The sequence below is a fragment of the Muscardinus avellanarius genome, assembly GCF_963383645.1.
Source record: "Muscardinus avellanarius genome assembly, chromosome: 2".
In the NCBI taxonomy this organism is placed as follows: domain Eukaryota; kingdom Metazoa; phylum Chordata; class Mammalia; order Rodentia; family Gliridae; genus Muscardinus; species Muscardinus avellanarius.
Window position 1 is genome coordinate 37,842,654 of NC_137787.1, and position 16,176 is coordinate 37,858,829.

Genomic DNA, 16,176 nt, shown 5'->3' on the forward strand with positions numbered 1-16,176 from the left:
TATTTTGAAACAGGGTCTCACTGAGTCTCAAAGGGCCTCACTAAGTAACTGAGACTGTCCTCAAACCAGTCCTCTGTCTCAACCTCCTGAATGCTGGGATTACAAGCGTGCGCCACCATGCTTGGCTTTTTGAGAAATTTCTGATGAGGGAAATGGAACACATCTGGACTAAGGTGGAAGGTAGACATTAAGTAATGTCAGCCATTAGCCAGAATCAGCCTGCCATGCTTACCCATAGCCTAACACTCAGGATCTCCAGAGGATCTGGAGAAACGGAGATTGCCTTCCCTGGGGATCTTATCCAGTTTGCTTAAGGACAGATAGCCCTGACCGACTTCATTGCCAGCTGCCAGCTAATAAGCTGATCCCAGAATTGTATACCAAGATTTGCTTTTCAGAAGCACTTTTCCACCAGGCTGGTGGCACACACTTATAATCCCAGCATTTGGGAGGCTGAGACAGGAGGATTGCGATTCAAGGACAGCCTCAGCTACTACTTAGTAAGTTCCTATGCAACTCAGTGAGACCCTGTTTCAAAATAAAGAATAAACACAAGGCTGGGGGTGACACTTGGAGATAGAATGTCCCTGTGTTCCATCCCCAGTACGGCAAAAAAAAAAAAAAAAAAAAAAAAAAATACTGGGACTTGAACCCAGAGGCATTCTACCTCCAAGCTACATCCCATCCCTCTTTTGTTTTTTTAATTTAAAACAGTTGCTGGCTGGGCGTGGTGTCGCACGCTTGTAATCCCCTTGCTTGGGAGGCAGAGACAGGAGCACAGGTTTGAAGCCAGCTGCACTGGCTTAAGAGACCGTGTTTCCAAATAAAAAGTATAAAATAGGTCTGGGACTGTATCCCAGAGGTAGAAGGGCTTCCAGGAACCCCAGTACCACAAAGAAAATAAATAAGTAAAAATAAAACAGTTGCTGGGACTGGCTTGCAACCAGCCATCCTCGTTTCAGCCTTCCAAGTACTGGGATTATAGGTGTGCACCACCACACCAGGCCCTTCCTTTATAATAGCCATGTTTTTGCCTTTGTTCCTCAACCATAATCATAGCTTCTTGACTATCTCCCTCATCTGAGTAAATTATGTGCAGGTGGCTAAATGGCTCCCTGTTAATTTTTGTCATCACAAATAGGCAAAAAATGAGAAGGCTACTGTATGATGACCACTGAGAACACTCCTCTGGGCTGCCATCTGTCTACACTCAAAGCTGCTTGCAAACAGTCCTAGGGTTGCACTGGAGCTCAGCTAGGTCAGTTAGACGTATGTATGGGTCTAGGAATGGAGGAAGGACCTTCTTACCCAGTATTCCTGCCTTCCTGCTTCCTCAACATACAACATACACACTAATTCTCCTGTTGCAGCCCCAGCCACCTATGCTGTCCTCACTGAACACAATGCCTTGGGGGCTCAGCAGGAGTGAATTCTGCAAAGAGGAGGGGCAACCGAACTCTGTGAGGGCTTTGGGGAATCTACTTGTGTGTATCTATCTAGACAGGTGTATGCAGGAATAGAAAACAAGAGTCCCCACAGTGCTGCACAAGGAATTAGAATACAGTAGCTTTTCATCAGCTGTTAGGAGTAAGTTTCATTCAAGAACATTGAGGTGGAAATAACAAGTGGGACTTAGCAACCAAGCAAGGTGATTTACTTAAGTCAGTTAAAGAAACTCTCAGAGCAAGTTCCTGTCTTCCCTTTTATACTATAAACAGCTACAAGATGAACAAACTGATAAAATTGTGTCTAAATGGTTACTTAAATGATTTTCTAGGTTTAGTTTACCCCAATCCAAGAGGGTAGGGCAGCCAAACACCTTGCTGCCTTTATTTATTTATTTTTATTTATTTATTTTGCAGTACTGAAGATGAAAGCCAAGGGCATTTTACCTCCGAGCTATACCTACAGCCCTATTTTTTATTCTTTATTTTGAAACAGGGTCTCACTGAGTTGCAAAGGGCCTTACTAAGTACTTGGCTGGGCTGTCCGCAAACTGATCCTCCAGTCTCAGCCTCCCAAATGCTGGGATTACAAATGTGTGCCACTACACCCAACCCTGCCTTCCCTTTCTATTTCCTGTCCAGAGACACAGCATCACAGCAGCTGGGAGAGGAGTCTTGAAGTCATCATCCCACCCTCTTAATTGACTCATGAGCCATCGGGGGCTCAGAGTCGTCTCAGCTGCTTACTGCCAGGGCCAGGAGTAAACCTCAGGTTCCCTAGTTCCCCAGCAAGAATGTTTTCCACCCCCTGTGGGAGTGTAGTGTAGCTGAAGAGTCCCTTCTCCTTTGGAGGAAAGCCAGTTTAACAAAACACAACTTTAGTTAAATTTAGCAACCAGACATGGCAATCCTATGGCTGATCCAACATGACGGAAATTTTCTCCAACACTGTTTGTTTCATCTGGGCTGCTTCCAGGCGGCAGTCCTGTGTGTGTTTGGAGAACTAACCTGACCAAAGGCAAATGCCGAGCCAAGACCGACAGGAAACTTGAGGGGGACCACAGCCAGCCCTTTCTTCTTCCAGTAATTCTCCGCATTAAATTTTTCCACGGCCGTTTTCCTCATGGAGTAGGAAGACTTGGCCATACATTCTCTCCAACACTGGTTGAGGTTCTTGGCATTGATCTCTTGTTTGTAGGGTGTTTCATCAACTTCCTTGTACATATTTATCACTCGAACCTATGACAGAAAAGGAGATTAAAAGTGATGTGATACCCAGGTCTCATGTGTCCGCTGTCCTCCTAATCCATTCATTTCTGCCCATGTCACGAGGTGCAAGCTGAGTTCTACCTAATCCCTCTGGCAGCCTTTCACAAAGCATTGTCCTCCATCACGTTCTCCTCTATCAGCTATGGTGGTGCTTACTTACAGGTCTCTATGCTGTTCTTGTGTAAGTTCAAAGGAAGGAGTCCTTCCCTGATATGCCTCTCTACTTCAACATGGTCCAGTACACTTTGAATTTCCAGATGAATTTTAGGTATCTGCCAAAAGGCATCCAGACTACATAATTCAGATGCTGTTGTGATATAAGATTCACTTTCAAAACAAACAGGAAAGTTTAAAAATAATGGATATCTAAGAGGAAGAACAAATAAGATTCTATCCCAAGATGTCTGAAGCACTGAGTGGAATTCTTCTTGCATTCCCAGAACTGGCAACCAAGATCTGCCCCCCACCCTTCTCTAGATGAAAATAAAAGATGCCAAGTACCTCACAGTGTCAGTTGAAAAAACTCTCACAGTTGTGGCCAGATCCCTTCCCATGCTAACAGAGGCCCCTGAAGACATATGCTTCAGATACCCCACACCTCTAAAAAATTCTCAGATGTGTGTGTGTGTGTGTGTGTGTGTGTGTGTGTGTGTGTGTGCGTGCGCGTGCGCGCACACATGCTACTGGTAGTGGTGGTACTGGAGATTGAGCCCAGGAACATTCTACCTCTGAAATATACCCCCAACCCTATTTTATTTATTATTATTTTTTTGAAACAGGGTCTTACTAGGTTGATGAGAGTCTCACTACTTGCTGAGGCTGTCCTCAAATGCAATTCTCCTATCTCAGCCTCCCAGGTACTGGGATTACAAGCATGCGCTACCAAGCTCAGCTAGATTATTTTAAGAGGAAGACCAGAAATGAAAGTGCTGTGCCATTTCCAGGAAAGCAGTATTTTTAAGGAGCTGTTCTCTGGGGGTTGGGGGAGTGAGGTCTTCATATGATTGTCCTTCCTCTGTCACCAACTATGACAGAAAACCAGGAGAGGCTGTGGTGGGATGGCTGGGAAGGGAGGGAAAAGAACACCCATAGGCACAAGAAACATAAAGATGATGGCTGCTGCCTATGGCCATGGAGTCTAAGGTTGGAGAGAAAGTAGGGGATGAAGTGGAGGCCGGGGCACCAGAGGGAGGCTGATGATCTGCCCAAGAGAAGACACAGCTCGCTGGGAGAAATCACAGGAGAGGCAGTTTGTTTTCCTAGGTCCTCCTTTTCCTCCTTCCTCCTCACATCACTTGCCCAGGAAGTCACAGGGAGGAGAGGGAGAGAGCGCACCACCTCCCCCTAGGATCTGGTGGTAGAAGAGGCACCAGGGAGGGAAGCATCTTTGCTAACTGGGACTGGGACTTAACGACCTGAAAGGAAACCAGGTCAGCCATTGAAATGACTGGCTTCATGACAGCTGCTTGAGATGCTGGGGAAATGAGGGAAGAGGAATCTGAGAGAATATGGAAAGAAGAGTTTGGTGGAACTTGGTGGCGGTGGTTATACACCTGCTATGATTTGGATGTGATTCATTATAAACCCAGGGTTCAGGTGTTGGAGGCTCAGTACTCAGTGAACTGGTGGAGCTCCTCAGAGGTGAGGCCGACTGGGAGGGCTTAATCACTGGGACGCTGCCTTCTGAAGAATTCTGATGGGATCCTGGTTAGTTCCAGTGAGCGTGAGTTAGAGAAGAGTGAGCCTGACTCCAAATCTCTTTGGTTTCCAGTCTCCCTCTTTGATCACCTCCTTTTCACATCAATCTGCCAGGAGGCCATCTGCCATAAGGTCCTCACTAGAACCCAGCAGAAGCCAGCACCGTGCTCTTAAACAGGTGAGAATCTGAGCCGGGTGTGGTGGCGCACGCTTGTAATCCCAGCATTTGGGAGGCTGAGACAAGAGGATCACACAGGTTCGAAGCCTGCCTCAGCTACTTATGAGGCTCTCAGCAACTTAGTGAGACCCTGTTTCCAAATAAAGTATAAAAAATAGGTCTGGGAGGATAGCCCAGAGGTAGAAAAGCTCCTGGCTTCCACCCCAAGTACCACACAAAAAAAAAATAAATAAAAAAAAAAACAGGTGAGAATCTAATGCTCACTCCTCAATAGTCACTGTTTCCAGAATTTTCAAGGAGTCTGGGTTAGATAAGCATCATTAAACTTTGGTGTCCTGACTCCATACTGACTTGTTATATGGGAGAACTCAGACAAATCATTTACCCCTCTGGATCTCAAACTCCTCAACCTGAACGATCCCTGAAAACTCTCAGATATGTGACTCTCTTACATGTAAGACTAATGTAATATTACCCTTTCAGGGGACAAACCACATCTGGCTGCAACTTCTGTGATACAGGATTCGGTGATCAGCCCCGCCTGAGGAAAGCCAAACCCACGCAAAGCTGTGTTGGAGGGCAGGTTGGTTTTACATGCCCGGCCCCGGCAGCGAAGGTTGGGAAACTTGTAAGCATTGTCCAATTTCAGAAGTCCCATTTCTATCACCTGGAAAAATACACAGTCGATGTGACAAGGGCCTCATCCTTCTGTACCTGCTTCACTATCCTGAGATCTCAGAGCAAAACCAGGCTGGAAACAGCCTCGTTCGTCATAGCACATCAAGCATGCGCACATGCCCATTTGCTGTTAAAATTTTAAAGGATTTGAATGAATTCTCATTTAAAGTCATTATTTTATTAAATGCATTTTTAGGTTTTAAATATTTCCTAAAGCCTTGAAAACATGAATAGGCCCTAAGCACTGGGTCTATAGAATACAATATTCTAGAAAACAGAAAAAACAAGGGTAGGGAATAGGTTGGGCATTTGTTCTAATTCGTTGGTTTTCAATTATGGGAAATCCCTTCTTCCTCCTCCCCAGGACATTTGGCAAAGTATGGAGATATTTTTGTTTGTTATGGCCGCTAGTGGCATCTACTGGACAGAGACCAAGGATGCCGCTAAGTCTCCTATAATGCACGAACAGACCCTACAGCGAAGAGGTATTCAGTCCAAAATGTCAATTGGGCCAAAGTTGGGAACACCTGGTCTCATGCTTGCCTCTGGGAAATGCTCCAAATGTGGGAAGCGCGGCAATTACATGCAGATGAAGACGTAGCCAAGATCTCAGGCTTACGCCGTGGGTACTGGTAAGAACCTGTGGCTACCCCTGCAGTGATGGCCTCTGTGCTCTCATAATTAAATATCACTTAAGGATTGAAGATTTCCTGAATTAAGTCATTTGATGTAATATTCTCTGAAGAGTATGAACTTCCTCTTTCAAACACTTACCCATAATGACTCATCCAGGGAGCTGCCCCCATTGTTATAATGCTCCACTTCCAGGGCCAAGATTCTGCCATCATTCATGAATCCAGCCTGGGTGAAAAGAAATGATCAGGGGCCAACTCTCTAAAGTTTACTTTGTCACCGGTGAACCCTCCACACACAGAAAAAGCTCCGTGATATTAGGTTTAGAGAGGATTTCTCGGACCTATATCTCGGTCTGTAATCTAAGGAAAGCTATGTAACTTCTCTGGCTTTCTGTCAGATGGAGATAAAAAGTGCATGAAGAATTATAAGCACATGACTGACACATAGCACGTGTTCTGCCTATAAATTATTAATATTATGAAAATATTATTAATATCATCTCCTGTGCTTACACTACTCTCCATCAGAAAACACTATCCTATCTTCTAATAGCTTGAATCACCACTATGGTGATGGCTTCTATAACTATAATCGAGTTCTTTTAACAAAGTTCCCTCCCGGGGCAAGACATTCCTGCTTTAATGTTCTATTGTTACTTCCTCCCAGTGCTTACACCAAAAGCTCACTGTTCTTCCATATTGGTTGGTTCCTCCTTCCAGCTTGTCTTTTCTAGAATCTCCAACTCATGTTTGTGGTTTTATTCTCTATTGTGTTTTTTTGTGTGTGTGTCTGTGGTATCCGGGATGGAATCCAGGGGCATTCTACCTCTGAGCTACACTCCAGCCCTATTTTTATTCTTTGCTTTGAAACAGGTTCTCACTGAGTTGCAAAAAGTCTCACTACATAGCTGAGGCTGTTCACAAACCGTGATTCTCCTGTCTCAGCCTCCTAAATGCTGGGATTATAAGTGTGCCCCACCACACCCAACTTCTCCACTGTACTTTGCCAAGTTTTCCACCAACTCTGATTTTGTTTGGACTTGTGTCTTTTACATCTTAATATCAAATCAACTGCTTCATGCCTGAATGCATCAGCTGCCTCTTGGAGGTTCATCTGCCTCATCCCTCCTCCTTCTCAGATTCCCAGGCCAATATTTTCTGTTTTCATATTATCCTCCTCCAAGCACTTAGGTTTGATTATATTATGGCACTTTGTCAATTCAGAATCTACTCCGTGTGATCAAATATAAACTCCCCATTTGGAGACTCTAAGCCCCACTCCACCTGGTATCACCTAATCCAACCTACCTTATTTCCACTACCCTCTAGCAAGCACTCTCTTCTAATGTACTTTCATTCCATTTCTCTCCCTTTACTCCTACCCTACTGCATTTTAGTTTTATTTAATTTAGTTAATTTAAATAGCCATATGTAGCTGGGCATGGTGGCACACGCTTGTAATCCTCGTGCTTGGGAGGTGGAGACAGGAGGATCACGCAGGTTCGAAGCCGGCCTCGCTGGCTTAAGAGACAAAATATAGGTGTCTGGGAGTGTAGCCTGGAGGTAGAAGGGTTTCCAGAAACCCCAGTACCATAAAAAAAAGTAAAAAGTAAATAGCCATATGTACCTAATAGCTACCATATTAGACAGTATAAGGTATGGTTGTGTCACTAGATTAAAAAGATCCGGTCCCTGAATGATTTTGTGGGGTAAAACACCCCCCCATTACGTGGGGCTGTTGACTGACCAAATAATAACATTATAAAGGTTTAAGATCCTGAGAGTTTTTAGTTGTTTGTTAGCCTACTTTAACAAGTAAATTATCTCTGATAAAGCAAAACAACAATTATTTTCTTTTTTTTTTAGTTTTTTTAAAATTTATTTATTTTTATTGGTGCACTGTATTCATACATCATAGTAGGATACATACTTTTGTAGACATATATGCACACTTTTCCCAGTCAGCCCCCACCCAATCCCCACCCCATTTTCTCCCTATCCCTCCCTCCCATGCTTGGCTTAGTAGTTGACATCTAGTATTATGGCAATTTATCTAAAATTAAAAATGATAATCTCACATAACAGTTTCATTTGTTGATCCCTTTGGTTTCACTTTCTTTTCCCTCCTCTATTCCAATTATTCTTAGGTTAGCTCTCTTAAAATGGGCCCATATTTCTTCAATATCAGATTCCTGCTATCGGATATTTTTTTCTAGATTAGAAACTATGAGTTCATTTTTGGATTGCTCATCTTCTAAGAGCGAGATTCTGTTCTCCATGTGTTCTAATCGGTTGTTTGTGCTTTGAATTGAGGCCTTTACTTCATTAATTGCATCCTTTATCTCTTTTTGGCTCTCTCTGAGTTCTTTTTGAAGCACCTCTATTATTTCTACAGTTATTTTCCTGATTTGATCTTCTATAAATCTCTGATTTTCTGTTTTATCGGGTTCTGATGTTGTGGGGTTGTGGGCATTTATTGCTCCAGTATTATTCCTCTTTCCCATGATTTCGGATGTTTGTGCCTTCTCTGGGTTCTTCCCTTGGGTCACTATGACTTCACTTAAGGTGTTCTGGATCTCGAGTCAGTAGTATCTCAGACCCCACTACTCCTTTACTGGGTTTTATCACAGAGTCTCCGACCCAGAGAGTCAATAGAGGCTGCTTTAGACTGTGGGGGGGTGCCAGGTTGCACGTTCTCCTATGGTGTGATATCTCTGCCACCGCCCCTCCCCCACTGGGTCAAGACCCAGGGAGTACAGTACTGGGATTTCTCCTCTGTGGCCCGCAATTTGACTCACTGTTCTTGAGTACACAGATGTAGCTGTACTGGCCTCGCTGAATTCGGTGCTGCTGCTGCCGGTGGCAATATGGCGCCGCTGCTATGCCCTCGGCTGTGGGACTGGTGTTTTTCTTCTTGGTTTTGATTTCCTCTCTGAATCCCTGCAGCATGTGCTGAGCTCGGCCACTGGGAGCTTTAGATGCTCTCTGCGCGGAGAAATCCCGCCTGGCTGTTCCGCAGCGGCTTACCTCGGCTTGCTGTAGCCGTCCCGTGAATTCGCCGGTGCCGCCGGCAGTATGGTGCTGCTGCCGCGTCTGCCGCGTCCTCAGGCGTGAGGCCAATTATCTCCTCTGTGGCTCTGTTCTCAGTCCGCTTTCTCTCTGGAGCCTGGTGATTTTTTTGTTTCACTGGTGATGGTGTTTTCTGGCTATGAAAGGCGCTGATTTTGTGGTAATGGAGATTGGTTGTTAGCGGGGCTCTTAAGCCCCGCTTTTCTCGGTCACCATCTTCCCGGAAGTCAATTATTTTCTATTATGGAAAATTTCATAGGAATTTCTGGGGCATAGTTTTACAAAAACACTCTTATATGTTTAAAAAATGAGGAGCCAATTTTCAAATTAGTGTAATTTCACATAACACTATTGCTATGGTATATACCCCCAGTTTTGTCTCTTTTATATGTGAGAATAAGTATAGCTATCAGATCTACTTTCATGGACATATATACTCAAAGGTTTTACAATTATTCAATCTGTAATGGATACTGCCAACTAGAACTTTTTCTCAAACTGGCATCTTTGGGCAAATCAGAAAAGCTTCATTGAACTAGTTAGTAATTAAAGTCAGCACAAGGAATAGAAGTTAAACAGAAGCACCATTTGTCTATTTGTTCCATTATCCTTCATCAGAGAAGAGCCAAATGCCATCCTTTGCATTTATGACACATTCTGTTTGCAGCATAAATCCTTCCCACTACTCATTCTACTTACTTTGTACTTTCCAAGGTAAGGATGGCGGCCTCCTGTTATTAGCATGTCTTCTCCTCGTTCTAGAATGCAGCGGACTGCTCGACCATGTCTGAAATAGAAAAAAAGCAAGAGAGGCAAATGTTTTCCAAGTAGGTATACTGGGGTTATATAGCTCTTAGTAAGAGCCTGAGAGTGGAGTTCACATGTGTCACAGACACAGAACTACTCCCAGTGCTCAGCCTCTGTTGACCTCCAGCATACACAGTGGCCTCCCCTCCCTTTGCTAAGGGCATAAGGCCTGGCATTTGCTACTTGTTGGAGTGAGGCTCTTGGGTTCCAGAGGCCCCCGGGTATTACAATGGGATTTTCCTCAGTGATAACAACCTCTGCTATAGGCAACCAAAGCCATACTTCACACTGGTTACCAATGGAGGAACTCAGGTAGGGTCTGACTGCCAAGCACTCCCCATAGACAGATCTAGAAAGAAAGTCATTTGGCTTCCTAGGATAGAGGAACTGACCTATCTTACTTAGCAAAGAAATTAAGCTGTGTAGGTGTGCCTGCTCCAAAGACAGTTTCTTACAATAATTTCTTGAGATCCTCATTGCTAAACAACAATATCAATAAATTATGAGACTAACAAAAGCGAAGTCTCCATTTAAATCAAGAGAACATATATGTATTTAACACGTGCTAAGGATGAGTGCTACATGCGTTCAGGACCTGTTTCTGTCTACTTCACAGGCATTATGTTTTTTCTGTGACTTTCAGTCTTCTCAGTGATAGATTCTCATTGTGGTTTCTATAGCACATAGATTGACAATGTAAGACAAATTGTAATAAGCTGCAGTTTATGTGCTTGTATATTATGCCCAATTTTAGGTAATCTCGGCCCCGATTATCCCTCATCAATCCCAATATTGAGACTTTTCAGTGTGACTTCATTTTAGTTTTAGTATATTCAGCAGACATTCTTTCTTTTTTGCTTACTTGTTGGCAGCAAATGCAGTGATGGCGGCCATGGTGCTAGTTTTGAGCACCTTCCCCCCAAATGCTCCACCAACGCGTCTTACATGACACATGACCTTGTTAGCTGGGACCTTCAAGACTGAGGCAACTGCTTCCTGTGAATGATAACAGTTTTCGTTAATCTGACCCATTTTTCAGCAAGGACTTTATTGTGACCACCACTCATAACCCACAGCCTTAGCAAAAAGAAATGGTCTCCTAAAGCAGGATGGGGACAGCCACTACACATTTTGATTCCATATGGTGTGCATGATACACAAATCATATGGCCATGTTAAATAACAGAAAAATCCCAATGATCTTGTCATGCCTCCCCCTCTGATTTTGGAGATCTTTGACAATAATGACATTGCCAAAACTGTTACTAACATTAAGTCCTTTCAATATCAATGAAATATTTTTTGTGCCAGTAAAGTTTCCATTTTCCCCATTAACTACACTCAAATATCCTTTTCAAACTAATCCCTAGGGATATGTTCCCCAAAGCAGGAAGATATCATGGCCTCCAAGGCCTCTCCAGGTTTGATCTTCTGCCTCTATTTGCATTATCCACTGGAGAATGACCACTTTTCACCTCCTGTTCAGGTTCCTGTGAAAACTGACCAGTTGGTCCTGTTTTTTGTGCCATCCTGATATTTAAAGGTCATTTAGCCATAACAACTGATTTTTATACAGAGGGAGACTGAGACCTACAAGCCTGAAGTCACATGGGAGAGAGGAGCAGAACAGGACTGGAATAGAGCTCCGCCAACCTTCTTAGTATTCCACTTTCTACAAGGCCTCATTCCCTACATCCTTACATCCTATTCCTTGGTAAAAGAGCTGGTTCCTTACTACCCACGGAAGCAAGATCCCAGCTTTGTTCTGTTTCTTGCACCCAGATGTGTACACCTAGCCTCCCCACTGCACCCTCTGTTCCAGCTCAGACAGCCATTGTGCCAGTCCTCTTTGCTTGGTTGGAAGTTTCCGGGGACACAGGACATGGACAACAAATGTCTGCAGAAGAGATGAGAGAGGAGATGAATGACTGGCATTTGGTCTTGCTGTAGAATTGACTGGGCATGGCCTCTCTCCTCCTACCATCTACACAAAACTCACTTTGACTATAAGTCCAAATTTAAGATTTCTTTTTTTAGTGGAGATTCCTGGGTAATTCTAGCCTCCAGAAAACTAACTTTCCTTTCTCTTAATTCTTCCAGGCATATAAATTTTGACTTATCTGATTTAGCACCTGGCTATACTTTTTCTAATGTTTCTTCCTATCTGCTTCTTGTGGGTTAGGAACTATAAGCTTTGGAGGGCAGGGATTCCTCTTTTTTCTTGTCTTAACAATGCAAAGAGCAAAGCAGAAAAGACTTGCTGATTGCATACTTGGTTTTAAATTTTTGGATTCAGCTGAGCATGGTGGTGCATGGTGCATTTCTGTAATCCCAGTACTTGGGAGGCTGACACAGAAGGACTGCAGGTTCTGGGCCAGTCTCAGCAGCTTAGCAAGCCCCTCAGCAACTTAGTGAGACTCTGTTTTAAAATAAAAAGTAAAATAGGACTGAGTGTGTAGCTCAGAGGTAGGATGACCCTGGGTTTGATCCTGAGTATTACTTTATAAATATATAGTTACATATCCACAAATAAAAGGTTCCTAATTTAATAAAACTCTTAGAAATTTTGGGAATTATATAGTTATTAATATATAAATCAATATTAGTGATCAATATTTCTTTAGTTCCTGAAGTAATGGCGTTTGTTTCTAATTGTTCATACATTTTGATGACAGAAACCATTCTTTCACAATAGGCTCATGTTACCTGTATATATCTGGGAAACTGTGTGGACACATAGACATCCATTTCTTGATCTTCTCCTTTGGGAATAGCAAGCATGCTTTGGGTTTCCATATAAAAATGTTCTTGACCTCCCATATGTATTTCACCTGTCATAGGAAAATATTTGGAAGTCAAGGAAACAGTCAGAAAGGACAGGTAGTAAGCAGAAATCCCACAGATGGTGCTCCAGCATGCCATATAATGAAGGGTAACAAATACAACATTTAGCTCTCAGTCTACCTGCAGCAACTTAGTGAGACTGTTTTAAAATAAAAAGTAAAATAGCACCGGATGTGTAGCTCAGAGGTAAGATGACCCTGAAGACTTGAGGGAGAGTTCTGTAGGAAAACCTGTTGTGTCTGCCAATATTGCAAATCTACAGGGCCCTATGGAAAGATGCATGAGTTTGTACAGTCAAAATCCTATGGCAAGGAGATCACCAGTTCTAAGACAAATGAAATAGATGTACTTCTAATACTTAATTCAAGTCATAGTTAAAATAAAAGGCAAGCAACCCATAACTTTCATATACAGTATAAAGTATGAATGTAACTTATAGGCACATTTCATCCATTTACAAGTCTCTTCATTTAAAAATATTTCCCATCTCTAATTTGGATATTATATGCTATAATTTTTATAAGAAATTAGAAATTCTTAGATTTGGGGGATTATAGTCTTTTTTTTAACTGATTCTCAAATCTTTTATTTTCACAATGTAAAATAATAAATTAGTTATACAAAACATTAAAGTATCTTGAACTTTGAAGAAAATGAGGTACTGATTCAGGTATTGTGTCATACAGCATACCCAAATTTATTTTTATTTATTTTTATTTTTTATTTTATTTATATGTGGAACATATTGAAAATGGTATACATTTAGACTGGGGATTGTAGTCTTAAAAGAGAGCCAAGGTAAAATCAGTAGCCTTAAAAAAAAAAGGTCAAAAATACAACTATTCTTTCAATATAATTTCAAATCCTGAGTGAAGCAATTAAATTTTTTAAGATTTTAAATAGCTCTCCTTAGGATATATAACTATAAACTTAGAAGCAGGTAGCATTAATAATTTATATTCATTAATATTTATCATTTTATACCTCAATATGCATTTTTACATAATATACTTGACTACCACAATCACTTAAGATAAAAAGGGTGGAATAACCCTGAAAAGTCATTCTGAGAGCCACAGATTATATTTTGAATGTTCCGCAGAAGCCCATGCATTGAAGGTTTGGTCCCCAGCCTATGGCACTGGGAACCATATTGGAAAGTGGTATAACTTTTAGGAAGTTGAATCTATCAGAAGAAAATTCAGTAATAAAGGATATGTCTTTGAAGAGACTCTTGGGACCAAGGCCCCTTCCTGTTTTTCTCTTTGCTCCCTGGCTACTGTGAGGCGAATGCTTTCATCTACCATATAGTTCAATATAATGTACTACCTTCCTACGGGCCGAAGTTAGTAAGACCAAGAAACCAATAGTCACTTAATTTAAAATATACAGAACTGAAGTAATGTTAGATAGATCTATTTTTTCCCCTAAACCTGTAAAGTCAGCAAAGGCTTAGCACTCTGGTTTTAATACCCAGTTACATTGCACCGCCTGCCCTGTGGCCTCCATTCACAGTGCCCTCCTTCACCCTGGGTGGCTTTTCTTAACTTTGTGGGTTGGAAACCAATTTTCTCAACTAATCCATGAGATATAATTTTATCCTACTATGGGTTAGGAGTGGTTCCTCCAGGCATATTTACATTTTAATAAGAGGCCTGTAGAGTCCAGAAAGTCACTAAGATATGAAGGTGTCTATCTATACCAGGCCCAGCAGGACAAGTGGTGGGAAAAACAACCTCAGTTTCGGGGCCCCTAGATCCCTCATAAACCCCTCATAAACCCATACCAGAGGCACAGGGAAACAGGACTGTGAAGGAGATGCCCATTCCCAAGAGCAACACCCACTGAGGCTGTCCGATGATTTCTAGAAGGCAAAGGAACCTAGACATGTCTGGAAGGTTTCCTGGATTGTTCCCCTTCTATCATTTTTTTTCCCCCAGATAGTTTTACCTTCAAGAATTTGATCAACTTCTTTAAATGCTTCATCAACATTTCCATATTCCAGCTTCCTTTCTGTTTCAAAGAAGGAGTCATGTTGTATGGCTTCCTAGAAAGATAACAGAGAAGTGAGGCAGCCTGAGAGAGAGATGTGGCCCTGTGCTGCAGCCACGCCCCGGGACACATCTTCATCGCCTGGGTAAAATTTCTCCACACAATCTGGAACCCAGACACTGTCCCATGACCCTAGTGAGTTGAGCTAAGGACCAGGCTGCAGCCCCCTTTATGAGGATGAGTCTTACAACCTCTGTAAATGTCCATTCTCTAAAACGGGAGGTTAGAAAATGTCATTCTCCACTTTGTTTACATTGCCAAAATACCCATAGGCATCATATGATCTATGTCTATATGGATTTAGTACATGCATTAAGGAATCAATGTGTAGTGTTGCCAGTATTTGCTTCATAGACTCTCTCATCAGTCCTCACTGTGTGCCTGCCAGAGCCTGAGAGAAGGTGAATCCAAGATACAGGGTGGGTCCTCTATCTTGGACATTGCTGGCTGCCCATCCTTCCTACCCTTCCCTTTCCAAACAGAGATCAGATTTCCCTTTAGGTCTTCCCCACCCCTGTGCACAACCTATGCGCTTCAAATAGGTCTGACCCCATCCTCAGTCCCAGTAGTAACCAACAGCTCCTCTAATCTTCTTGCCAGCCATTGACTCAGAGATGGACGTGTGACCTCAGTGGCCTAATCAGGCTGGATCCCAGGATGTGTGCTTGGAACGCTGGGACAATAGGGATGCTCCTCTCACTGAACATGAACAAGGAATCCAAGGCTTCCTGGCTTCCCTCTATAAGCCGGGGGAATAAAGCATATACAGTGGGCAACAGAGCGGAGATGCAGGAAGAACCAGGTCCTTAGGGAAAACACTAACACTGATATAATTGGGCCCAATAGTGTCCCTGTGTTCCAGAAGTCACTTTGAATCAGATTTTCCTATAGCAAAAGCATTTTAACTGATACACCACTGAGAACTGCTCTTCTGGCCCCTTGAACAGGCACCATCACCTCAATTGTCAGGATCAATGGCATCAGGTCTTGGTAGACAATCTTCACTTCCTTAGCAGCTCGTTTTGCTTGAATCTCAGAATCTGCAATCACGGCACAGACCAGTTGACCCACACATAATACCTACGACACAGAAAGACCTTTGTCATCCAGGAGGGCAGGTGTTCATTTAGTGTCTTCCTCCCTCCTAGCACAAGGCCAGATACACACAGGAGATGATCCCTTCACGTGACAGTGGCTATAGAGCTTGCTGACACCAAGGCACAGAGGAGGTTCGTCTTATGTTGTATCATTAGCAGGGGTGACTGTGGGGCAGGGCCGCTGCTTCCCTGAGGACAATAGACCCATGCTTGTGGCCAAACCAATGGGGCTTCCTGAGGCCAGCTAGTGTACAAGAGCCAGCTCCCTGGCTTGCCCTGTGGTTGCTCTACCACAATCAGGGCCACTTGGAGAAAGTCAATTTCTGCCTTCATGGGCAGGGAGGGCCAAGAAGTCACTGCTCATTTCAACCCGAGAGAGAAGGAGTGACTTGGAAGGGGACTTA

The 16,176-nt window shown here is 43.0% G+C and overlaps 1 protein-coding gene across 1 annotated transcript in view; it reads right to left on the reverse strand.

Annotated features, from left to right (window-relative positions):
* The window catches only part of LOC308258346 (aldehyde oxidase), a gene marked incomplete at its 3' end in the record, with an annotated part of 78,032 nt that overhangs the window by 23,630 nt on the left and 38,226 nt on the right, over positions 1-16,176 (reverse strand). The window contains exons 19-26 of the mRNA XM_080688872.1: positions 15,633-15,755; positions 14,574-14,670; positions 12,486-12,610; positions 10,642-10,775; positions 9,672-9,759; positions 6,043-6,129; positions 5,066-5,257; positions 2,454-2,684 (exon numbers count right to left, since the gene is read on the reverse strand). Of these exons, the coding sequence (XP_080544998.1) occupies positions 2,454-2,684; positions 5,066-5,257; positions 6,043-6,129; positions 9,672-9,759; positions 10,642-10,775; positions 12,486-12,610; positions 14,574-14,670; positions 15,633-15,755 (1,077 nt within the window). The remainder of the gene's footprint in view (positions 1-2,453; positions 2,685-5,065; positions 5,258-6,042; positions 6,130-9,671; positions 9,760-10,641; positions 10,776-12,485; positions 12,611-14,573; positions 14,671-15,632; positions 15,756-16,176) is intronic.